Raw genomic sequence first — 25,812 nt, forward strand, 5'->3', positions numbered from 1 at the left:
TTGCCTTTATATTTTAATAAATATGTATTCTCCCCCTACTCCAATGGGACATGAAAAAAGACCAGTCCCCAAGGGGCCTGCTTGTTAATCTTCTCCCCACCTTGATGATCAGTCCTTTTCTTGAAGAACTTCTATTTCACACTTAACCTTCCCTGTCTCAGGGAATCCCTTTATAGACATTTATCACAGCAGTATAAATAAAGGCATGGGAATTTTGGCTGTGGGGGAAAACATACTTTTTCCAAAATCCCTTCCTTCCACATCACAAGGTAAATACTTTTGAAATACTCAATGCCATTATGCTGGGAAAGTTTCTCAAATCTTTTATTTTATTTTATTTTAAAGTAAATAGTATAATGAGATTCTGGTTCCCTAATCCACCAACCAGAGGTCTGCTCTGACTGTCCAGAGTCATAAAACATATGACGGGATTTATAATTACAGTGCAAGTACTGTTTTCACCCATTTAACCCAGCTAATTCACTCATCTGGGTTTATTTTTCTGAGAAAAATAAAAGCTGCTATTAAAGTGAAGATAAATCCAGGATTCTGTTGAACATGTAGCACAGATTAGAGGACCTGTTCTACCTATCCTATTGACTACTGTCAATTTTTAGGCATAAAAAAGAAAGAGGAGGAAGAAAATGCAACTAAGTCTCACCTTTTGCTGAGAACTAATGAGCAAAATAGAATTTCAGAGGAATATGTAAAATTACTAAAAACAGGACCATAAAAAGAAGGGAAGAACTGATAAATAACAGCAGGTAGGGAAACGAAGATAAATTTTTCCTTCCTAAGTCCCTTTCCTAATGTTCTTAATAGAGCAAACATACTCCTTTTCTGAGGTACTTACTTCAAGCATTGGAATGACCCACCAAAAGGCCTAAAAACATAAGAAGTGTACTGGGTAATGCTACAACTCAGCTCCTCTGTACAAAGCCAGATTAAAGTCTCAACATCAAAAACAAAAGCCGGGTTGGGCGCGGTGGCTCACGCCTGTAATCCCAGCACTTTGGGGAGGCTGAGGCAGGTGAATCACGAAATCAGGAGTTCAAGACCAAAAATTAGCCAGGCATGGTGGCACACGCCTGTAATCCCAGTTACTTGAGAGGCTGAGGCAGAGAACTGCCTAAACCTGGGAGGCAGAGGTTGCAGTGAGCTGAGACCTCGCCACTGCACTCCAGCTCTGGGCAACAGAGAGACTGTAATCAAAAAACAAACAAACAACAACAAAAGCCAACACCACAAAATGAGAACAGTAATCACCTCCACAACCTATATCAGATTTCACATGAAATGCATTTCCTTTAAAGGAAATCTAAGTTTACCTTTAGAGATTAAACTAAAAAATTTTTAAATGGAGTTATCCTCTTGCTTAGCTACAGATCATGTTCTAACTTAAAAGACAAAACAAAGCAAAACACGTAAAACCAGTGTTTAAGAAAACACTTTTTCATTTCATCTTTCCACTGTGAGAGAAAGGGAGTAAGAAAGGGCTAAGGGAGAATGAAAAAGTATCTGTAAGAAAAGCGAACTACGGAGATTAGAAAAAAAAAAAAATGTAGGCCAGGTGTGCTCGCTCATGCTGTAATCCCAGCACTCTGGGAGGCCGAGGCAAGTGGATCACCTGAGGTCAGTTAGAGACCAGACTGACCAACATGGTGAAACTCTGTCTCTACTAAACACAAAAAATTAGCTGGGCATGGTGGCGCATGCCTGTAATCCCAGCTACCTGGGAGGCTGAGGCCGGAGAATCCCTTGAACACTGGAAGCAGAGGTTGCAGTGAGCCGAGATCATGCACTCTAGCCTGGGTAACAAGAGTGAAACTCTGTCTAAAAAAAACTTAAATTAATACATGTGAAGTAGTTAGCAAACATACATTATTAACCACTATTTTCATTAGTCTATTCTGACTTGGAAGTTTTCCATTCAAATATTTTCTCCACTGTCATCATGAATACTCAGAAAAAAAAACTGGCAATATAAGATTATGTGTAAAATAACTTTCTTAACCCTGTCTTCTCCTTCACTTAGACATAGCATTCAGGTTCTAAAAGAAAACACCAAGGTTTTACAGAACCATCCATCCTAAGATGCCAACTAACATCCAACAGGAATTTTATTACCCTCTGTCCTAGACGCAGGCTTCTTTTGGGCAACTGGACAAACCAACATCACCATCTAATCCTGGTGAACGTTTTATAACAACACCTTTAGATGGTGTCTAGGTCAGTAGATGTGTTTAGTCAATATAAAAAGGTTTGTTTAAAGAGCCAAACTGCTGATTTGGGGATTACAGGTCACTTGCAAAAATCCACCAACCAAAAGTCTGTTCCAACTGTCCAGAGTCATAAAACGAAGTAAAAATTACTATTCAGCCATACTAGTACAAAACAGTAATTTCTTGCTTTTACTTTTGACCTAGATAGTAGCTAACTACAGGAAGTAGTTTGAATTTGCAGAAATATAACAAACATGATAAAATGTTAAACCCATAGCCAAGGCTGGGCATGGTGGCTCATGCCTGTAGTCCCAGCACTTTGGGAGGCCGAGACCATTTGAGCACAGAAGCTTGGGAGCCACCCAGGCAACATAGTAAGACCACATCTTTAATTAAAAAGCAACAACAGCCAGGTGTGGTGAGTCACGCCTGTAATCCCAGCACTTTGGGAGGCTGAAGTGGGCAGATCACGAGGTCAAGAGACTGAGACCATCCTGGCCAACACAGTGAAACCCCATCTCTACTAAAATACAAAAATTAGCTGGGCATGTTGGCACACGCCTGTAATCCCAGTTACTTGGGAGGCTGAGGCAGAGAACTGCCTAAACCTGGGAGGCAGAGGTTGCAGTGAGCCGAGATCGTGCCACTGCACTCCAGCCTGGCGCCTGGAGAAAAAGCGAGACTCTGTCTCAAAACAAAAAACATCAGCAACAACAACAAAACCACAGCCAAAGTTATGCAGCTGACTGACAGAAGAAAACATAGTCCAACTTGATCTTAGTATCCTAGGCACTGAAAGCCTCTGAGGAAGGCAATTCAAAATGAAAAGAATGTGACCTTATGTGTAATGCCCTCAATACACTATTGCTCACCTGGGTAGGTAGTAATCTCAGTATCAGCAATGAACTGGTAGCTTCTTTAGTCATACCTGTACTTTTTGATATCCCAAAAACGTCATGGGGTTAGTTTAACAAAAAATTGTTAATATCACTCTTATTCAGTAAATGCAGAATCACTGAGAAAGACTTTTCTTCTTTACTTACATATTGGACAAAATTATTTGCAGTCAGATTAAGAGGAGGAAGGCAAGGTGTTGATCAGCATTTTAAATTCTCCCCATCTAAACCAAATCAGGGGTTCATATGCATTGCATTACTCATACAGAAGAATGGTTTATAGTATGTTCATGTGGACCATAACAAAAATAAGTTATAAGCAGGAAGACTACTTACCATCAAAGTGGCTAGAGGATATGTACATTGGCATCTAAACAGCTATGAAGATGTTAACACTTTGTATTTGTACCAATTAGCTTAATCTGGCCAAAGAGTTCCTTAAATATCTCTAAGCAAACGTAAACAATATTCTGAGTCTAAGCTTTTTCCTGTAAAGTTAAATTTAAGCAATAAGAAGAGCTTCCAAAAAATAAATTTACTACTGGTCTTCCAGAGTTTGTATTAAATTGTGGTACAATGTCCCTCTAAATGGAGGAAACCTGATAGGACTTTAGCCTTTCATCTGACACTCTGCTTTCCAGATAAACTGAAAGAAAGAATACCAGATGTTGGCTCAAGAGTCCTTGAGGCAAGTTACCACTGGGCAAGTTATGCTAACACCTGGAAAGGACAAAGGTACCTCTTTGCTGGAGCAGCCCATATCCCATGACACTGACTCACAGAAGGCTTATTTTAGTGATACCTCCCTCCCTGCTTCCAAAGCCCCAGAAATCATCATCTAGCTCAGCAAAGCATACTATCAACATTTCTACTTCTAGAAAGCAGAGAATGGAATGCTGGCCACATAATCATCAATCAAGAAGCCAAGATATGCAAAGAAAGGGGAACCAGCAGAGAACATAAGCTGGGGGAATCAAAGTGCTACCATGTGCAGGTGACATCTGTAAAAGGCACTAAGATTTGCAGAAAGAATAATCCAAACAACCAAAATGGCTCTTACCAGCTACTACCATTAGTGCAGATGTGGGTGAGGAGGAGGGAGAGGAAGGCAGAAAGGGGAGCAGCTAAGCATTGTCAAAGAGGAAGATATGTCTGGCATTCAGTAACATCAGATCAGAAAGGAGCACCGTCTGAGCTTTCACTTATGTTCCCTAAGTCACTGCTAGCTGGCCCTGACCTTTATCATATGAGTTAACTTCTTGATTTCCAAATCTCTAAGATGAAATAAAAACAACTGATTATTTGAAAAGAAATTATTGACATGAAAGCTTACAGATCCTCTTATGTTTACTGGGTCTCATTTTTTTTAAAAGAAAAATGTTTTGACACCAAAATAAGGAAAAGGACAAATCCCGTTTCCTGGTTCACATGTTCAACCGCACTCCTCCTCCTCCTCCTCCTCCTCCTCCTCCTCCTCCTCCCCCTCCTCCTCCTCCTCCTCCTCCTCCTCCTCCTCCCCCCCCCCCCTCCATCCTATTCACGCAAACTCAAACTCTGAAACAGCTCTTTTCTCTAAAGAGCTCAGCCTGTTGGAAAGAAAGTTTGGGTACTATCTATGCAGGTAAGAAGTAATCAGGATGACAAGGCGGGGGAAAAAAAGAACAGCGGCAAGTCACAGTCCCATTGGCTTCTGTCTGTCCTGACTGGCAAAAGCAGAAAGCAAAGCCTCAAACCAGTTCTCTGACAGGGCCCAACGCCTCTGCAGCACCCCCCGTGTAATTACACACTTGAGTGACTGGACTCTGAAGAAAATTGAAGGCCTGAGCTCCGAACAGCTGCCATTTTCTCTCTCCATCACACCAGCGTGATTACTTGAGAAATGAACAGCCCGGGCTCAAAGCTACTCCAGAATTCTCAGAGGAAATATGGCTCTGTGTTCCAATAATGAGATTCTTAAGGCAAGCGTTACTTACAATCACTCCGCAAAAGGAGCGAGCTGAGCCCCTATATCTTACAAATTAGAATTTAAGAAACCCAGCGACAGTCTTGGACGATCATTACTCTTCTGCTGCTCCAAGGATTCTAGGCTTTGGTCTATTTTTAGTGCAGAAAACTGTTAAGTTCTTAAAAAGGTAATCATAATAAAAAGAAAAACTCACCATAATTAGCTTCCTATAGAGGCAAATTCCACCCCATTCTAGGTCCAAACTCATGGATTCTTCTACCCTCCTCATCATTACCCTTTTCTGCCAGAAAGTCTTAGCTTTATCCAAGATTTAACAATGCTCTCATTAAATTTTTTTTTAAAAATCTAAATAGTCTTTCTTCCTTCTTTCGAATGAGAAAAAAAATTAGCAAGTTGCCATAGATAACATTTCTTAGCTGAAACCTGTCACCTGGGGGAAGTTGAAATATTACATTGTGCTGATATATATATTTTTCCCTCTCAAATGTATCTTCTGGTTTCCTCACAATCTAGCTATTCTAGGGTAGCAAAAGCAATGAACTCTCCCTATAATTACCTATTTTTTAAAATGGCTATTCTTAAAAATGTTACATGCTTTAGAGTTAACCAGCTAGGCAGATAACTAAATGAGTGGCACTCTTGTTAATCAGAGATGTGAGGTAGATAGTTTCCCTTCATTCTGAAGTATGAAATAAAAAATGGCTGTGAAGATGTATGTTTCTTTCCTCCATGAAAAATGATGGAAGTAAGGTACCAAGAATGCCAGTTCCACAAAGGGACAAGAAAGAAAACTCTAGGAGTGAAAAGGTGCTATAGTCCCCCAAAAGACAAGCATGCAGCAGCAAGGCAAATGCTCAGGACCACGGGGCGAGGGACTCTAGGAACAGTCCTACTATGCTAATTCTGACAACTAACTCAACCAGAACGTGCTAGGAGTGAAGGACGTGCAAGTCATCTTTAAAATGCCTTCAGCCCCTAGAAATTCCACCCACTGGCCAAATACACATTAGCTCTCCTCGCACTTGCCAGGCTTACTCCCCATTCCTCCTTCCTACTAATTCTTATATTACTTAAGTTACAGGGACAAAAATCATACATTTACTACCAATACAATAATCCGAGCTTAGATTTCAATATAAATAAAAAGGGATCAGTGAAGATGCAGAATACATTTAAATTTCTCTGGTTGGGGAGGAAAAGTGCTGGATTTCTTTTTTTTCTTTTAAAGTTTCACATGAGAGCCATTGCTTCTATCTATGGAAGAAGAGTTAAAATTAAGAGTATACTGGCTAAATAAGATGCAATTTTAAAGCTGCCATCATGATGACCACAGGAAAGGTGAAGCACGGGGCATTTCTAAACAGTTAGGAAACGTAAGTTCCCGTGTATGACTATATGCATAATGGCCAGAATAGTCCTTTTCTCACTAGAGCAGGTTCCTTCAGACCAAGGACAAAGGTACATGTGAGAAACTGTTAATCCACAGCTCAAGCCCCCTCATCCCATAATTACAAAAGGCAGCAGTTTTTTTCTCTGACCACAGCCATCGGAAGGAAAAAATACTTTTTGCATATCATCCACAGTCCTTACGAGTTCTGAAAAATGCTACTCACAATAAGCATTGTGACCAGAAGATTCTTCTTGGTGACTTGAGCGTGAGAGAAGATGTAGTTCAGTACAGTGTTCATGTCACTTTTGTTCTCTTCCCGGAGGGCGAATACACATTTGTCATAGTGACCTGCATGCCACAAAAAAAAAAACTGGTTCTCACCTGTGTATAAATGTTCACATTTACATGCTATTTGTTTTGTACTATCTATAATTTATGAGACAAGCAGTAAGAAGAAACATCTTAAGGATTTTCTTAGATGAATTTGTACAGAAACTGGCAACGTGATTCAGTAAAACACCGAACTAGCGAGTCAGGCAATTTGTATATAAGTTCTGGGTTCGAGGCCTAGCTCTTTTAGCAATTTACTGTATGCTCCTGGGAAAATCATTTTACCTTTCTGGGCCTCCATTTTATTTAACTTTTTAAAAATTGAGGAGATGGATGTGCCTTAAAGACTGAAGGATTGGGAATAACTCCAACCCCAGTCTTACTCTAAACTCCCTTGTGATTTCCTTAGAAGAGAAAGTGCTACTATTTAAAAAGCAATGTAAATATCATTAAACTTGATGATTTTTTTTTTTTTTTTGAGACACAGTTTCACTTTTGTTACCCAGGCTGGAGTGCAATGGTGCGATCTTGGCTCATGGCAACCTCCGCCTCCTGGGTTCAGGCAATTCTCCTGCCTCAGCCTCCTGAGTAGCTGGGATTACAGGCATGCGCCACCATGCCCAGCTAATTTTTTGTATTTTTGGTAGAGACGGGGTTTCACCATGTTGACCAGGATGGTCTCCATCTCTTGACCTCGTGATCCACCCGCCTCGGCCTCCAAAAGTGCTGGGATTACAGGCTTGAGACACTGCGCCCGGCAAACTTGATGATTTTTAATGTCTCCCCCAGAGCTTGAGATTCTGTTTCCATGTTTGACTCACAGAAAATAGTTCACCCTAACCAGTAGCAACAGTTTTAGCTAAAAAAATTAAAACCACACCAAACTTAGAATATCCATGAGAAGTGTGGCTGCTACCCCTGGAATCAACATTTTCTTCTTTGAGTCTTTTAAACAGCTAAGCAATGCCTCGGAATGCCAAATCTAACCCAAGGTATAGATCAAGGAGAACCTTGCATTAAGTCAAAAGGTCTGTAGGGAGACTAAAGTTATGCATATTTTCACTTGCCTTCCATAAGGCCACCAGGGGCAGGTTAGTTCTGAGTAGGAAAGCTATGTTTTACAACAGAAGCATAAGCCTCTGGTACACTTCAGTGATATCTACCATGGGATATAAGTAATATTCAGTTCTTTAGAAAACAGCTTACCTCAGAATTAAATTTCCAAGTAAAGAAGAATTAGTATTTGAATATTCTCAAGGGTCAGAATTTTATGAAATCATGAAAATAGTAAAGGATTATCACCTCAGTTCAGATTCCACATTAAGTTACAAACCAGAACAGTGGCATTCAAACTGCATTATCGTGGTTTCCTAGAATACTTGGACCACCGTAACCAGGCTTTTAACTGTTTTAAATATTCGAGATTGACATAAGCAATTTTTTTCACAAATGAAACTATATTTGAAAAACAATGGACTACAATATCAGAGAGCTGCCAATTTCATAAAAGACACATTCTGACCAAAAGAGAAGCTGCTTAAAAGTTAGCTGTTCTGTATTAATACTTTTCTCTACCAAGACTTAGCTTTGAAGTGACAACACAAATACACTTTGGCAGTAGGACCAGGGGAAATAAAAATAATACATTTACCCAGGGTGATGAGAGACATTAACAGAAAGAAAGCAATGATACTTCTTTTTTTGACTTTGAAGATCTTGCATACCAAGATACTCTTTTTAAAAAATGTTTAATAGGCCAGGTGCAGTGGCTTACACCTGGAGTCCCAACACTTTGGGCGGCTGAGGCGAGTGGATCGCTTGAGGTCAGGAGTTCGAGACCAGCCTGGCCAACATGGTGAAACCCTGTCTCTACTAAAAATACAAAAATTAGCCAGGCATGGTGGCGCACACCTCCAATCTCAGCTACTCTGAAGGCTGAGGCAGGAAAATCACTTGAATCTAGGAGGCGGAGGTTGCAGTGAGCCAAGATCACACCACTGCACTATAGCTTGGGTGTCAGAGTGAGACTCTGACTCAAACACACACACAGACACACAACCCAAAACAAAACACCTAATTATGAAATATATAAAAACATATGGTATCAGTGGAAATAAGCACCCATATGTTATTTTAAAGCAATTAAATTTTAATAGAACATCTTTAGTATCTTTGAAGACTCCTCCACAGAAACAACTACTAAGCTGAATTTTACATTAACTATTCTTTTGCGTTTCTTAACTTTTATCATCAATGTATGTATAGTTAAATTTTCCTGGTTTTGAACCTGAAAACAATGGAATCACTGTACCATTTCTTTTTCTTAACATTGTAGTTTTGAGATTCATCCTTTTGTTCAGTGTATGCCTTGGGCATCCATTTTCACTGCTGTATAGCAACACATGGTAGGGATACTTCGATGATCTACTCTACCTATGTATATTTAGATTGTTTCTTATCTTTTTTGAGATTATGAACAGTGCTGTCACAAACAGTCCTCTGTATGTCTCCTAGTAAACATGCAATAGTTTCTCTAGAGTACGTTTTCTATGAGTAAAATTACTAGGTTAAAGAATACAAATAATTTCAAGTTTATTAAGTACTGACCAACTATTTCCCAAAATGGCAAACCAATTTGTACTTCATGTACAGAAGCAATGAAGATGATGATGTGACTTTTAAATTTTTGCCAATTTCACTGTGGTTTTGGTTCATATGTTTCTAATTACTAATGGGATTGAGCATCTTTGTGTAAGTTTATGTATTATTTGTACTTCCTCTTCTGTAAAATATCTTTCTATATCTTTTGCTCAGTTTTCTATTAGGATGTCTTTAACTTGATGATTCATAGCAATTCTCCAGATACTTCTAATTCTTTTTTAGGTATATACTTTGTAAATATCTTCTCACACTTTATAGCTTATATTTTCAGTCTCTCTTTTTTTGGAGACAGTATCTTTCTCTGTCACCACGGCTGAAGTGCAGTGATGTGATCATGGCTCACTGCAGCCTTGACCTCCCCAGGCTCAGGTGATCCTCCAACCTGAGCCTCCCAAGAAGCTGGAACTACAGGCACACACCACTACACCCAGCTAATTTTTGTATTTTTTGCAGAGATGGATGGGGTCTTGCTATGTTGCCCAGGCTGGTCTCAAACTCCTGGGCTCAAGCAATCTGCCAGCCTCACCCTCCCAAAGTGCTAGGATTACAGGTTTTTCAGTCTCTTTATGGTGTATTTTGATGAACAGAATTTCTTGAGTGGGGTTTAAGTAATCAACCTTTCAACAAAATCTTCCTATCCTGAGATTATAATAACATTCTCCTAAACATTTAATAGCTTCACCTCTTTAGTACATATTTAAGTCTTTAATTTATCAGGAATTGATTTTTGTGTATACGTATAAGATAGAGATTCCATTTGTTTCTTTCCTTTTTTCTTAAAAATAACCCATTGTGCTAGTATCATCTATTGAAAAAAAAATCCATCCTTTCCTCATGATCTATAACGCCCCGTCTATCATAAAATAAGTTTTCATATATGGGTGAATCTATTTCTGGGCCACTGTGTTCCATTGATCTACAAATCTGTCCCTATACCTATATCATACTTTCTTAATTAATATGGTGTTATATTAAATATTGATATCTGATTGAGAGATCTTGTATTTCTTCGGAAGTATCTTGGTTATTGTAAGACTTGTCTTTTATGGAAATTTTAGAATTAGCATTACAAATACCCTAATATAATTTTTATTGAAATGTCAATCTACAGATGAATTTAGGAAGAATCAGCACCTAATAAATAGTGTATATTCCAATTTAAGACCTTGATAATTTATTTAAATCTTCTTTACTACTATAATCTTCTTGATTATAATTTTCTCCAAAAGAGGCTTGCACACTTTTTGTTACATTTACTCCTTAGCATTTCATCTTTTTGGTTGCTGTTTTATTAACTAATTAATTAATTATTTAGAGACAGGCTCTTGCTCTGTTGCCTGGACTGAGTGCCGTGATCCAATCATAGCTCACTTCACCTTTGAAACCCTATAGGCTCGAGCAATCCTCTTGTTTCAGTCTCTTGAGTAGGTAGAACTATAGGTATGTGCCACCCTGCCTGGCTAATTGTTTTTAATTTTTTGCAGCAATGGGATCTCACTATGTTGCCCAGGATGGTCTCAAACTCCTGGCCTCAAGCAATCCTCCTCTCCTGGCCTCCCAAAGTGCTGAGATTATAAGCATGAACCACTATAACCAGCCTGCTATTTAAAGTGTTATTTTTCCCCTCTGAACTGCTTTTCTTCCCCCCCCCCCCCGCCTCCTTTTCTTTCTTTATTGAGATGGAGTCTTGTAGTGATGCCAGGCTGGAGTGCAGTGGTGTGATCTTGGCTCACTGCAACCTCCACCTCCTGGGTTCAAGCGATTCTTGAATAGCTGGGACTACAGGCACACACCACCACACCCAACTAATTTTTGTATTTTTAGTAGAGATGGGTTTCACCATGTTGGCCAGGATGGTCTTAATCTCTTGACCTTGTGATCGCCTGCCTCGGCCTCCCAAAGTGCTAGATCTAAACAACTGCTCTACTGTAAACAAATACAGTTGAATTTTGTATGTTGACTTTTATATTTGGTAATCGTGTTAGATTTTAAATAATTTAATAAATCTGTGAATCATTTAAGGCTTTCCAAATAGACATCCTACCATATCTAACAGTGGCAGATTTATTGCTTTACTACTTTCTAGCTCGTATATCCTTTAATTCTTTTTCTCGTCTTACTGCACTGGCCAGGGCACCCATTATAGAAGTAGTGACAGCAAGCCTCCTTGTCTTATTCCTAATATTAAAGAGAATGCTTTCAACTTACCATAGTGCATGATGTGTCTTGCAGATTTTTTTGTGGATCCCCTTTACAAGATTTTTAAAGTTTAATTTCACTCCTAGTTTCTAATTTAACATCCATTTGTCATGAATGGATGTTAAATTCTGTCAAATGCTCCCTCTCCATACTGTTATCTTTAGATGATGAGCATGTTTTTCCTCCTTTTATCTATTTCATGATAAGTTATATTAACTGACCTTCTCCAGATTGATCAACCTTGCATGAGTAAAAAGGCAACTTGGTTGTAAATTATTATTTTATACATTGCTGGATGCAGTTTGCTAATATCTACATAAGGACTTTTGCTAGTCATGAGTGGTATAGGCTGATGTTAAAGGAAGTGAAAGGGAGCAAATGTTTCAAATTTCAGATAACGTTTCAAATTCTGTGGTGTTTCACTGCCATCTTGTGGCAGGAAGCAATGTCAGCAGTACGCAGCTTTAAAATTTTAGCCAAGGTATTTCACTCTTACAGATGATGTAAAATTTAGTGAAACTCTTCAGAGAAAGCCAGGGATAAAGTCTACCTAAATGATATACTAAAAAGTACTGGAAAATCTGAGCTAGCTCATCCCAGATGCCTCTGGTTCAATTCATGGATTAGCTGCTGCAAATCAAGTTCTTCCGACATGGGTTTTCTCAATTTCAGCCTCTGATGACTCAATCAACTCACAAGATACAAGGTCAACAAGATGTCAACAGGAATGGTAATCTCTATTAGAAAAATTTCCTTGGCCCTTCCTCAGAAGCACACTGGATTACTAATTTCATCAAGCTGTGTTTTGTTGTTCATTCTTTAGTGCTAGTAGATACAGAGGTTTATTTTTTAAGGGAGTGGTAATAGGAGAGAGAGTTTATTAATGAGAAGTATTGGTGACAGGAAAGGGCTTAGCTCTTACATAGTCTGAAAGGGATAGCTTGGGTTGGTTATCAGAATCAAAACTTTCTTAGCTAGAGAGTCCTTAGTAAGAGGCTTACCATTCTGGAATTGTGTCTCTACTCGCAGGTACTGCCGGAGCAGATCCATCACCACAGCCTTCATGTGGCCTCGGATGCCACTTCGGTACCTAGGCAAATAGAAAGTCTCCTCTGAAAAACCTGACAAGCCAACACTATTAAATAATAAACCCAAAGGCCAAATTTACCTCCACGACTTTCCAACTGAACTGCTTTCCCTCTGAATAAAGAACAGCCTGAAATGAACTACAAAATCAACTTACATTCTAAGCCTAAAAGAAATCTCACCATAGACAAGACCTTTTTTAATAAAGAAGACAAGACAACAAAAACTTGCACAACCCCACCTACCAACACCTTGATTCAGTTTCTAACTGCTAAGTAGAAATTATTATCATACTCTAGAATTCGCTGAGATATCTGAAAAATTTATAAGTATCTTAAAATTAAAAGTGCTCTGTGAGGCAGGGTGCCGCAGCTCACATATGTAATCCTGGAACTTTCAGAGGCCAAGGCAGGAGCATTGCTTGAGTCTAGGAGCTCCAGACCAGCCTGAGCAACATGGCAAAACCCTATATAAAAAAAAAAATGAAAACATTAGCCAAGTATGGTACCATGTGCCTATAGTCCCAGCTACTCAAGAGGCTGAGGTGGAAGGATCGCTTGATCCTGGGAGGCAGACGTTGCAGTGAACTGAAATTGTGCTACTGTACTACAACCTAGGTGACGTGTGAGACCCTGTCTCCAAAAAGTAAGTAAGTAAATAAATAAAAATGCTCTGTGACTATCCCTTCAGTATTAATAGCAACAATCACAATTACTTTTGCACAAACCTAATACAATAGGCTCCATAATCTAAGAAAAAAAAAAATGTCATACTGGGCCCTGTACCAGAAGAAAAATTAGGAGCATCATCAAAATGGCAAGGTAAAATAAAACAACACCATTTCTGTACCTTAATAACTGAAGGCCAGATGCAGTGGCTTATGCCTGTAATCCCAATAGTTAGGGAGGCCAAGGTGGGTGGATCATTTGAGCCCAAGAGTTTGAGACGAGCCTAGGCAATATGGCACAACCCTCCTTCTTCTAAAAATATAAAAATTAGCTGGATGTGGTGGTACATGCCTGTAGTCCCAGCTACTCGGGGGCTGAAACAGGAGAATCACTTGAGCCTCAGGAAATTGAGGCTGCAGTAAGCCATGACTGAGCCACTGCACTCCAGCCTGGGTGACACAATGAGATCCTGTCTCAAAAAATAATACAATAATAAATAACTGACAGGGAAAAATGTAGACAAGAAGTCAGAAATATTGAGCATGAGAGTTAGCTCTCAATTCTAAGATATTTAGAAGATACAAGGTACTTTCTAAGATATAAGGTGCTTTCTAATTTCTTGAAGACAAATCTGAGGTAAATCTCTTGGTAACTACTTAAAAGAAAGGAAGGCATGAGCATGGACAGGTCTGGGGATCTGAAGTTACAAGTTACTACCTCTGCACCAGTTGGACAATGCTCTGAGTATTCATAAAGAAGACTTCCCGTTCAGATTTCCGGTTCAATGTAGCTGCATGGCTATCTAGGATGTTGGCAATCTAAGGTATAAAAAAGGGAAGAAAATGAGGCCCAACCCAAAGCATTAGCCTCTATAGCATCACCACTAGGAATCTTCTTGTTATAACATGACAATTCCCATCTCTCACATGTTGGCAGCAGCTGGAAGTTACTGAGCATAGTTTATATAGGGGCAGATTTTATCCTGTGTCAACCTTTCCCAGATGAATTAATGACTACATTACAGAAACTATTACCTTACCAAGATCTGTTCAAGGTCAAGATCTAAACTTCACTCCCCACTTGTCTACCTATACTCCCTACATGTACATCTGCTTTATGGGTAAAGAGTAAAGATACTCCCAAGGTAGTAAGAATGTCACTGAAATAAAACTACCAATAGGCCATGCGTGGTGGCTCACACCTGTAATCTCAGCACTTTGGGAGGCCAAGGAGGGAGGATCACTTGAGCCCAGGAGTTTAATACCAACTGGGGCAACATAGTGAGATGTCGGTCTCTATAAATAATTTTTAAAAATTAGCTGGGCATAGTGGTGCACATCTGTAGTTTCAGCTACTTGGGAGGCTGAGGTAGGATGATCCATTGGGCCCTATGGGGTCAAGATTACAGCGAGCCGTGACTGTGCCACTGCATTCCAGCCTGAGCAACAGAGAGAGACCCTGTCTCAAAAATAAATAAAACAGCCAGGCATGGTGTCTCACATCTGTAATCCCAGCACTTTGGGAGGCCGAGGTGGGAGGATCATGAAGTCAGGAGATCAAGACTATCATGGCCAACACAGTGAAACCCCATCTCTATTAAAATTACAAAATTTAGCTTGGCATGGCAGCATGTGCCTGTAATCCCAGCTTCTTGGGAGGCTGAGGCAGGAGAATCACTTGAACCCGGGAGGCGGAGGTTGTGGTTAACTGAGATAGCGCCACTGCACTCCAGTCTAGCGACAGAGCTAGAATCCATCTCAAAAAGTAAATAAACAAATAAAACTACTAATATTCCTCTACCTTCAATTCATGAAAATACCTCTAATTAGAGAATAGACCAGGAACAAAGCTATATGGCCTGCATGGTCCAAGTGTGCTTTTCTCATAACCACAGATATTTTATACTTCACATACAGTACTTTCACTATTGGGTTTGTACACTGAGGTAGTTTTGTGAGGAATACAATGCTTAAAAGTATACAAGTACAACATCCAAAAAGTAAGAAAGATACAAATAGGAAGGAATCCTACAATATGAACTTGAGCATTGGTAGCCAGAAAAAAATAAAGACAGTGTTAACCTATAAATACCTGCTGGCTGGGAAACTGACAGAGGACTGATGTGATGTTGCTAGCATACTGAGCCATTTCCTTCTTGATAGACTTCTCCACATTGGGGGGAATGCGGCCAGACACACTGGTCATGATATCTTGCAATTCCAGGAGAGGCAGGGAAGGATCTCTGAGGGTTTTCATCAATCGCTCTACCCAGTCTTTTACCTAAAAAGAAAGCATTGGTAAAACAGGACCCAAAGTTAACACAATTCCCCCAAATAAAAAGATATACAGTTGTCATTTAATACATCATGTGGGAAATTGGTTCCAGGACCACCTCTCATATATGAAAATCTACACATACTTAAGCCCTACGAAACCCATGAATATGAAAAGTTGTGGGCTCCATATCCCAAAAATATTGTAATTTTGACCCATGTTTGGCTGAAAAAATCCACAGAAGTGGACCCACAGAGTTCAAAACTGTGTTGTTCAAGAGTCAACTATATCTGAATTCACTATCATATACTACTTTTTTTCAATATAAAATTTATATAATTTTCAATAGAGATAGGGCCTTGCTATGTTGACCATGCTGGTCTCAAACTCCTGGCCTCAAGCAATCATCCCATCTCAGTCTCCCAAAGTGGTAGGATTACAGGTGTGAGCCACCACACCTGGCCAACTATCACATAGTACTTTGAAATTGCAGTGTAAGCATTTAACATTGTCCCATTCTCCAGTTTCTCGAGAGAAAAAAAAAAAAAGGAGTAATCACAACAATTAAATGTGAAGTCTATGACAAGGACAAGAAACATGGATTCTTAATTTCCAGTTTAATAGAACATAGAAAAAAAAACCATGGATTTAAAGATCTCAAGTCCCATAACTGAAGGTGGGAGTTTTAGGCCAAACAGCTTTCTTTTCTTCCCTCTTAAATAATCATCACGAGACTTTCAACTGTTTTAGAGCATAAGTACCCTATTTGTACATCCCTTCTCCAAGAGATGTGATTCATACCTTGCAGCTAAAGAAAGGATCTGGAAGGCAGTATCCATTCATTACATTGACCAGATTATCCAGGACATAATGGAACACTCGATGGAGTTTCTCGCCCCTGAGTGCCGTGCTCTGGATCCGTGGCAGACTACCAGTGTGAAGCTCAGCCTGTCAACCCCAACAAGAGATCAAGTCATCTACTACTTTTGATCTATGGTACAAACACACCACTGCAACTTGAGTCATCATTCAAAATCGAGACATCCTTTTACCATACCCAGCTACCAGGCGGGAAGTCAATGGAGGAAACATTATAAGGAAATTATAGAATCTTAGTATTACAGTAACTCTTGCAAACTCTAGTTCCATAATACTACAGGTACATATACAAGGCATAAGATTAATAGGGGGCAAAGCTAAAGAAAACACTGGCAAACCAAGCACTGAAATCACTTGCCTCTCTAAACCACCAAGTTCTTTAGCTCTTAGAGAGAAATATTTGGAGTGCCTTCCTACTCACCTGCTGAACCTTGCTAGGGTTGTCCAACTGCATTTTGGCTAGTACACAGCCAGGGTCAAGAGCTGCTCCAGGTCGCTTGACGTAATGGATACAGCCAGACTCCACAGCTGTTAAGGTCATCACCATCTTCATTACCTGTAGCGAAAAATAAATTAGAGTCTAATCTGTTTTTACACAGGTGAATGCTTAAAATAGGTCAATTTTTCCCTTAGCATCTAAGTTGGGCCACAGCTAATTCAACCCAGAAAAACATGGGAATTTACCAACATTTCCTAGGGACTATCAAGGTGGGCAGTTAGATAATCTCTCAGTACCTCACTTTAGGAATTAGTAACAGTTATTGACATTCCTCATTTCTTACTTTTAAATCCATTTTGGCATAATTTATGATTTTCCTTGTTTTGTACTTGGAAAGTGAGGAACAATTTAATCTCTTCATACCAGTGAATCCAATTTAAGAAATCCAGGCCAAACGCTAAGAATCATTCTTCACTCCTCTTTCTCCCTTACCTACCAATTACCAACCCACCTGTGTATATCTTCTAAACCTTTCTCAAAAATCTTCCTCTCTTGCCATCTCTTCGGGTAAGGCCTTCTTCATCTCTGGCCCAAAGTACTTCAAAGACCTCCTAAGAGATTTACCTACTTGCTATATACCTCCAGCAAGGTCACTAACAGCAATCATTCTAGAGCCCAAATCTCATCATACTAGTTTTCCACTTAAATTGTTCAGAGATTACTCACTGCCTCTAGGATAGTGTAAACTTACTAGTATATGGCTTATAAGATCCTTCATAATCTCACATTCAAGATTTCACATTACTTCTTTATCATCTTTGTTTGTCCCTCCCCATTAAAGCTTAGTCTATGCTCAAGCCACACCAATACATTTTGCAGTTCCCTAAATACACCGGGCTCTCTTGCTCCTGTCTGTGTACATGCTATTCCTTCAATGTGAAGCACTCTTCCCTGCCCTTCTTCACCTGCTCTATTACTATCTATCTTTCAAAACTAAGATCAAATGTCTCTTCAGAGTATCTTCCCATATAAGCTTACTTTGATTTGGTTTAAGTGACCCTCTGCACTCTATGCTTAGGTCTCTTAAAATTAATCAAATTCATTACTTGTCTGTTTTGTGCCCCAGTTCCATGTATTTTCTCTCGATAGCCAGCAGTTAGCATGCATAACATTCCATAAGTGCTAGTACCTAGTATATAGTTTTAGAGCTAGAGATTCCTCATTTGCCAAAGTGTTTTTATGTGTTTTAAAAATCTTAAGGTTCACACTTCCAATTAAGCCAACTGATGTTTCTTTTTCATTATTTCCATTCTGTTATCTTTTTTCTTTCTTTCCTTTTTTTTTTTTTTTTTTTTTTTAAGAAATAGGGTGTTGACTTGTGGCCGAGCTGGAGTACAGTGGTACAATTACCATTCACTGCCATTGAATTCCTGGGCTCAAGGGATCCTCCTGCCTTCACCACCAGAGTGGCTGGGACTACAGGCATGTGACACTGTACCATGTTAATTTTTTAATTTTTTGTAAAGTCAGGGTTTTACCATCTTGTCTGGGTTAGTCTCAAACTCCTGAGTGCAAGTGATCTTCCTGCCTCAGTCTCCCAAAGTGCAGGCATTACATGCACGAGCCACTGCACCCAGCCTCCTTTCTGTCACTTTCCAGTCTTAGTCCAACCAAGCCAACCTTTTCCTACCCTCTCCTCCCATGAGTCCAGTCCATTCACCAGCCTGACCTCAATCTCAGCATAGCACTGGCCAGCAAACACATGACCTCCATCTTCTACAATGTACTGGATTAACTTCCCAGCAGAAGGTGAGCGCATCACCGATGGGTCATTTTCCTTCTCAAACACACAGGTTTTATTGCCAATCGTGATGCGATATCTAGGAGACAAGTGGAAGTATGTAAGCTAATAAAGCACCTCAGGATGTAAAGGAGAATGGTAGAGAAAAAAAATCCTGAGAACTTTATTTTACACACACACACACACACATCATTCACTGCATCTTTGTTTACAATTCAAGTAACAAAAATTTCCTTCAATAAGAATCAGATTAAGAAAATTATAGTACAACCACATAATGGAATACTATATGACTATTAAAAATAACAAGTACCACCATTTAAAAAAAACACACGCCAAGATATTGATGATGTAATAGCCAATATTTCTTGAACCCTAGCTATGTTGTGGCAATGTTCTACACATTTTCAACATGTTAATTCATTTCATTCTCATATCATAACCAATGTTGAATATTTGTATTTAAAAAAATGTATTTAAAGGAAAAACAATGTGTACATGAATGTAACTTGTATAGGCATATCTAAAATCTCTACTCAAATATATAGGAAACTTTTAACAATGTTACTTATAAAGAAAGGAACTTACTTTTCATTGTCCACATACACTGGAGTGGTAGGGAGACACATTTTTAATTGTAAACACTTTTGTACTCTTGATATTTTTAAGTGCATGTACTATTTTTAACTACAAATGAGTACCAAAAAAGCCTGGAAAAATCCCAAGAGCTAGTAACTAATAAGCAATAAGGCTACTAAGATGACCAGCAAATGGACCTCAAACAGCCACTTACCTATCCACTTCCTCCTTCATATACGTGGTGTAACTGCTGCCATCATAGGACAAGAGCAGTCCACCGTCGCTCAGTCGATGTACATCTACTTCTACACATGAGCCATTCATAATCACCACATAGGAGTTGGGGGACTGTCGAGTCACCTGTAAGGAATGAGAATGAGGGTCAGTGTATCCCTTCCAGGTACAGCTCCAAACAAAATTTGAATGTTTCAAAAATTCAGATAAGAAAGATCTGTCAGGAGGAAGAAAATACATGGCAAATAGCATCAGTGTCTGTGGGCATGGCTCAGTCCTGCTGTGAGCAAAGAGGGCATCTCAGTTGTTTTTCCCAACTGTGGCTGTTCCCTGTCTCTCCTTTATCTTGGTGGCATACGTCAAGTTGAAGAACAAAAAAAGTTTTCATTAGAACAACAAATGCTCCTGACACAAATGATGACTACAATTTTACTAACACCCCCATCCTGCATTATAAACTTTTTCTCCTGCCTCTTAACCTAAAGAAAGATAGCTAAAAATCAAGGTTCAAGCCCCAAATGAGATTCAGCATACCTTAAGTACATATTTGACTCCCTCATAGATAAGTTCAACATCTACTGTATTCAGAAGTGTATGAGCAGAAAGGACTTGACCCCTGAAAGAACAACGAGACAGACACTTACTACAAAGTTCTAACAGTTAATAAGGAAATCTAAAAGATTATCAACTGTACCATTTCCTAGAGTAATAAAAAACTAGAAAAACCTAAATGATCTTTTTTTTTTGAGATGGGGTCTCACTCTATCGCCAGGCTGGAGTGCAGTGGTATGATCTCGGCTCACTGCAACCTCTGCCTCCCAGGTTCAAGCAATTCTCCTGCCTCAGCCTCCTAAGTAGCTGAGACTATAGGCATGAGCCACTACACCCAGCTAATTTTTGTATTTTTAGTAGAGACAGGGTTTCACCATGTTGGCCAGGATGGTCTTGATCTCTTGACCTCATGATCCGCCCGCCTCAGCCTCCCAAAGTGCTGGGATTACAGGCATGAGCCACCACGCCCAGCCCTAAATGATCATTTGTAAGGAATTGATCACATCAATTATGAAAGAATCATATAATGGATTTTTTTTTTAATTAGAGTACAATACATATTACATTTGTCATCTTAACCATTACAAAATGTACAGTTCTATAGTGTTGGGGATATGGACACTATTGTGCAACCAATCTCCAGGACTTTTTCGTCTGGCAAAAGCGAAACTCTGTACCCATTAACAACTCCCCATTTCCCCCTCCCACCAGTCCCTTGTAACCATCGTTGTACTTTCTAGTTCTATCAGTATAACTACTTTTGATACCTCACATAAGTAAAACCACATAGTATTTGTCTTTTTGTGATAGGCTCAATTCACTTGCCCTAATGTCCTTAAGCTCTACCTATGTTTTAGCATGTGTCAGAATTTCCTTCCTCTTTAAGGCTGAATAATATTCTATTGTATGTAGATACCACATTTTGTTCATCCAGTCACCCATCAACAAACATCTAAGTTGCTTCCATCTTTTAGCTACTGTGAATAATCTATGAATGTCACTGTACAAGTATCTCTTTCAGACCCTGCTTTCAATTATTTCAGAATACCCACAAGTGGTATTATCAGATCATATGGTAATTCTATTTTTAATTTTTTGAACAACAGCAATGCCATTTTTCAATAGTGGCTGCATCATTTTACATTCATATCAAGAGTACACAAATGGGCATCCTAATGGGTGTGAGATGATATCTCATTATGGTTTACTTAATGATTTGATTTACTTAATGTTTAGTGATGTTGAACATGTTTTCATATATGCAAGAAAATATACAGACATTAAAAAAATGTGAACTAATAAACACTTATAAAAAATAAGTGTTGGCCGGGCATGGTGGCTCACGCCTATAATCTCAGCACTTTGGGAGGCTGAGGCGGGCAGATCATGAGGTCAAGAGATACAGACCATCCTGGCCAACATGGTGAAACCCTGTCTCTACTAAAGAATACAAAAATTAGCTGGGTGTGGTGGTAGCACATGCCTGTAGTCCCAGCTACTCAGGAGGCTGAGGCAGGAGAAGTGCTTGAACCCGGGAGGCAGAGGCTGCAGTGAGATGAGATTGTGCCACTGTACTCCAGACTAGCGCCTGGCGACAGGGCAAGACTGTCTCAAAAAAAAAAAAATATATATATATATGTATATATATACACACACATATATATATATACACATATATACACACACACACACACACACACATATATATATATACATACATACACACATACACATACTGTTGAGTGAAAAAGGCAAGGTAAAGAACAGTTTCATAGTATGCTACCATTTGAGTTTTAAAAAACCAGAAGGTGGGAAGAAACAACTATTACATGTTGATATGGTTTGACAGTGTTCCCACTCAAACCTCATCTTGAATTGTAGCTCCCATAATTCTCATGTGCGGTGGGATGGAACTGGTGGGAGTTATCTGAATCATGGGGGCAGCTCCCCCATACTGTTCTCATGGTAGTAAATAAGTCTCATGAGATCTGATGGTTTTATAAAGGGAAATCCCTTTCACTTGGCTCTCATTTTCTCTCTTGCCTGACACCATGAAAGATGTGATTTTGCTCTTCCTTTACCTTCTGCCATGATTGTGAGGCCTCCTCAGCCATATACAACTGTTACTCAATTAAACCTCTTTCCTTTATAAATTAGCCAGTCTTGGGTATGTCTTTATTAGCAGCATGAGAACAGACTAATACACATGTACATGTTTATGTCAGTTTAGGATATCTTTGGAAGGTTAGAGAAGAAATTGGTAATATGAATTTACTATAGGGGAAGGAAACTGGGTGGCCAAGGAACAGAGATAAGAGACTTTTCACTTTGCATCTTTTTTGTGCCTTTGAATTTTGAACCACATGAATGTGTTAACTGTTTTAAAGATAAGGATTAAGGTCAGTCGAGGTGGCTCACAACTGTAATCTTAGCACTTTGGGAGGCCAAGACAAGAAGATCACAAGATCAAGGGATCAAGACCATCCTGGCCAACATGGGGAAACCCCATCTCTACTAAAAATACAAAAATTATTTGTAGTCTCAGCTACTTGGGAGGCTGAGGCAGGAGAATTGCTTGAACCTGGGAGACAAAGGTTGTGGTGAGCTGAAATCGTGCCAATGCACTCCAACCTGGGCAACAGAGCAAGACTTCGTCTCAAAAAAAAAGAAAGACAGTAGGCTGGGTGGACGGGAAAGAAAGGGAGAACATTACCAAGGAGAGAAACGTTAACAAGAAAAATTTTTGCTAAAAGTAGCAAAAGAGTGATAAAGCATGGTGATAAGTTGTTAGTTAATTGGTGAATCTGAGCAAAGAAATTATATAATAATATATAGAAATTATTTGTACTATTCATGCAACTCTTAAAAACCTAAAATTATTTCAAAACACAAGTTTTTAAAATAAGTTAAAAACAAAAGCATTTTAAAAGGAGGGAGGGGGGCTTGTAGAGGAAACTGCATTTGACACATTTGTACACCAATAAATAAGAAAACTATTTAACTAGATTAGAGATTATATATTGCAGAACAGAAATAAATAGGACTGGATTGTTAAGAGGGGACAATGTATATAGGGAGTTGAAATTCACACCAAGAGATTTAGATTCGATACGGAAGAGAAACACCAAGCTGCTGAAGGTTTTACTGCATGAGAGTAACCTAGTGAAAGATACTTATCATAGGGCTTGAATAACTCCGAAATCTCAGTTCAATTTTTTACAATTTGTTTCTTTTCTTTCTTTCAGAAACCTCAAAAGGGAATTGATATAAGTCTAACAACACAGAAGGAAATAAAAGTGCCTGTGATTAAAGTGCTTTAAAATGATTAGCCGCTTGGACCATTCCTCTGGGGACTCAGGCAGAGCTTAGTCTCCTGAATCAGCATTAGATATTAGTTTAGCCCCATAGATGTCTGACCCTCTACTTGAAAGAGTCAAGAGGTCATCCTGAATATCAGCCTTAATTATTTACTTCTGAAAGGTGGTACAGGTAATACATGAAATATTTAGGGTTCAATGCTAGGGAGAAATACCAGATTTTTATCACCAGGGTTTGGGGAGATTTGATACTTATTCAGGACAGAATATCTATTGCAGCTGGATTCCAGTGTTTAAAGAACCAACCTGTTCTAACTGTGGCATAAGTTAATGTCTAGAATCTGTCATAAACGTCAATATCCCCTCTCTTTCTTGCCACCATCGTCCATGAATAACAAGTAGCACACATAAGCTTCCAGGAATGGACAGAAGAATAAATGGGTCTTTGAGCTTCAGTCCCTGTACGCAGGACCTTTGGTTAGTTTCTGTAGCCTACAAGAAACAAAGCCTACCTTTCTAAGGAGTGAAGGAAGTTAGAGATGCTATTTCGCAGGCTCACATCTGCCACATGGAGGGCCCCACACACAACCCCCAACATGGTGTCAGGTCGCTCAGCCTGAAAGGAGGAAAAAGGGCAGATCAAATGCATGGTCACTTGGCACCATGGCCTCTTAAATGAAATCAGATTTGTTGTGATGAAATTTGTTGTGATGAAACAGTTATCAATGAAAGTCTCCATTTTCATTGCCCAACTGATTTTTTAGATAGAAATGAACACATTCACTTTTAGAATTTGATTACAGGCACCATTTGAAGTGAAATGAAAAACGACTAAGACTCAAAAATAGGTTTTTGACAGAAATGAATTTAAAAATATACAAAGATTTGGCTACTGATAATCTCAAAGAAAAATAGTGTATAGCCAAAATTTGGACCTTCAAACAATTTATGTGAATCTAATAATTTTATACAAAATCTTGGATAATTTGGGATAGCCCCAGGAATTGAGGAATAAGTGGTAACTCTTGATTTAAATGAGCCCTCTCTCTTCAGCATTTGGCAGAATTTGGTAACTATGGACTAGATTTAACATTAAATGAAGAAAAAGAAAAGTATTTCAATCTCTGCATGCTTCTCCTCAAATATACCTTAGGAAATAATACTAGAACATAAAATGACTGTGTTACACAAGCACAGGAACTATTAGAGTGCTAAAATTACACTGACTCCTAGATTCTTCCAGGTAGATCAAGAACCATTTAGATTAGGATCAATTTCATTTAGTGACAGGGATTGAACGCACAAGTCTATAAAAACCCAGTCCCAGAAGCTGTTTGTGCAAGTAGAGAAATACACACCTGTACTTTTTCTGCTATCAGTCTGTCCAGCCAGCCAGTATCAATTCTGTTCATCTGAAAGCTTTCAGTCTCTAACAATTTGATCAGGTATTCAACTGTAGTTCGAAAGTCACCCCGAATAGACAGCTCCTTCAAAGCCACCACCATGTTTCTGGGAAAAGAACAGAAGCCAATCTGTTTCAGCAACAAACACTTCAATGTTTTTTGATCATTTTAAAGAACTTTCATTCCTTTGGAATCTTGAGAGGGAAGGGAGAGAAGCAGTTGCACAAACAAGGGTGCACATGTTAACTGTGCTCATTCATACACATTCCAAAGAGGAAAATTTGCAAAAAGTCAGTAAACTTATGAATTCTAACTGATATTACCATAAGAGCATCAGGAAATCAGATACATTTCATTATAATGAGTACAGAGCAAATTATAAGAAATTATAAGCAAACTAGCCTCAGCTTTTACTTACTAAGTTTCCCTTATTCCATTCATTTATTGTTAGCTAACAAGAACTAGGGCATTAATTCTCCCTATCCTTATACCTTATTTATTTTATGTATAATTTACATACAGTAAAATATACTTATTTTAAGTATACAGTTCAATGAGTTTTCACAAGTGCTTAATTTAAAGATTTCCATACAGTGAAGCAACTCTCTGGGTGCAGTCATGTATCAGCCTGACACTGCATGTGAGTGTTTTTTAAACTGCATTTTGGATATCTATGCAATGATTTACTCATTACTTTTATTACTTCCCAGTGCAAAGGGATCCAATGTTAGCAGAATTTCAAATACCATAGGGCTTTTCTCTATATTTATGCCCACTGTCTATCCTGCACAGGACAGGCACTTACTTCAACACTTATTACATACTTCATACTAATAAGACATATACTATGGTGGTAAGGAAAAAAGAACATATATACAATAATCACTTTCAAAATATATGGCAGAATATCATCAAT

At 38.9% G+C, this 25,812-nt stretch overlaps 1 protein-coding gene across 24 annotated transcripts in view; it reads right to left on the minus strand.

The window, feature by feature from the left end:
- ACACA (acetyl-CoA carboxylase alpha) overlaps positions 1-25,812 on the minus strand; it is a 307,755-nt gene that overhangs the window by 141,921 nt on the left and 140,022 nt on the right. For 23 of the 24 annotated variants that reach the window (XR_013535729.1, XR_013535730.1, XM_078373749.1 and 20 more), the window contains 11 exons: positions 24,852-25,002; positions 24,006-24,109; positions 20,159-20,240; positions 19,605-19,750; positions 18,740-18,890; positions 16,993-17,127; positions 16,494-16,640; positions 15,510-15,698; positions 14,136-14,236; positions 12,666-12,754; positions 6,698-6,822 (listed from right to left, as the gene is read on the minus strand). Coding sequence is in view for 22 of the 24 variants with exons in the window: in XM_078373749.1 (XP_078229875.1) it covers positions 6,698-6,822; positions 12,666-12,754; positions 14,136-14,236; positions 15,510-15,698; positions 16,494-16,640; positions 16,993-17,127; positions 18,740-18,890; positions 19,605-19,750; positions 20,159-20,240; positions 24,006-24,109; positions 24,852-25,002 (1,420 nt within the window). In the remaining 2 variants the exon portion in view is untranslated. Of the gene's footprint in view, positions 1-6,697; positions 6,823-12,665; positions 12,755-13,742; positions 13,888-14,135; positions 14,237-15,509; positions 15,699-16,493; positions 16,641-16,992; positions 17,128-18,739; positions 18,891-19,604; positions 19,751-20,158; positions 20,241-24,005; positions 24,110-24,851; positions 25,003-25,812 lie in introns of those variants that run through there. The other variant, XM_078373755.1, reaches the window with a different exon arrangement.

This window comes from Callithrix jacchus, chromosome 5 (assembly GCF_049354715.1).
Source record: "Callithrix jacchus isolate 240 chromosome 5, calJac240_pri, whole genome shotgun sequence".
Classification (NCBI taxonomy): domain Eukaryota; kingdom Metazoa; phylum Chordata; class Mammalia; order Primates; family Cebidae; genus Callithrix; species Callithrix jacchus.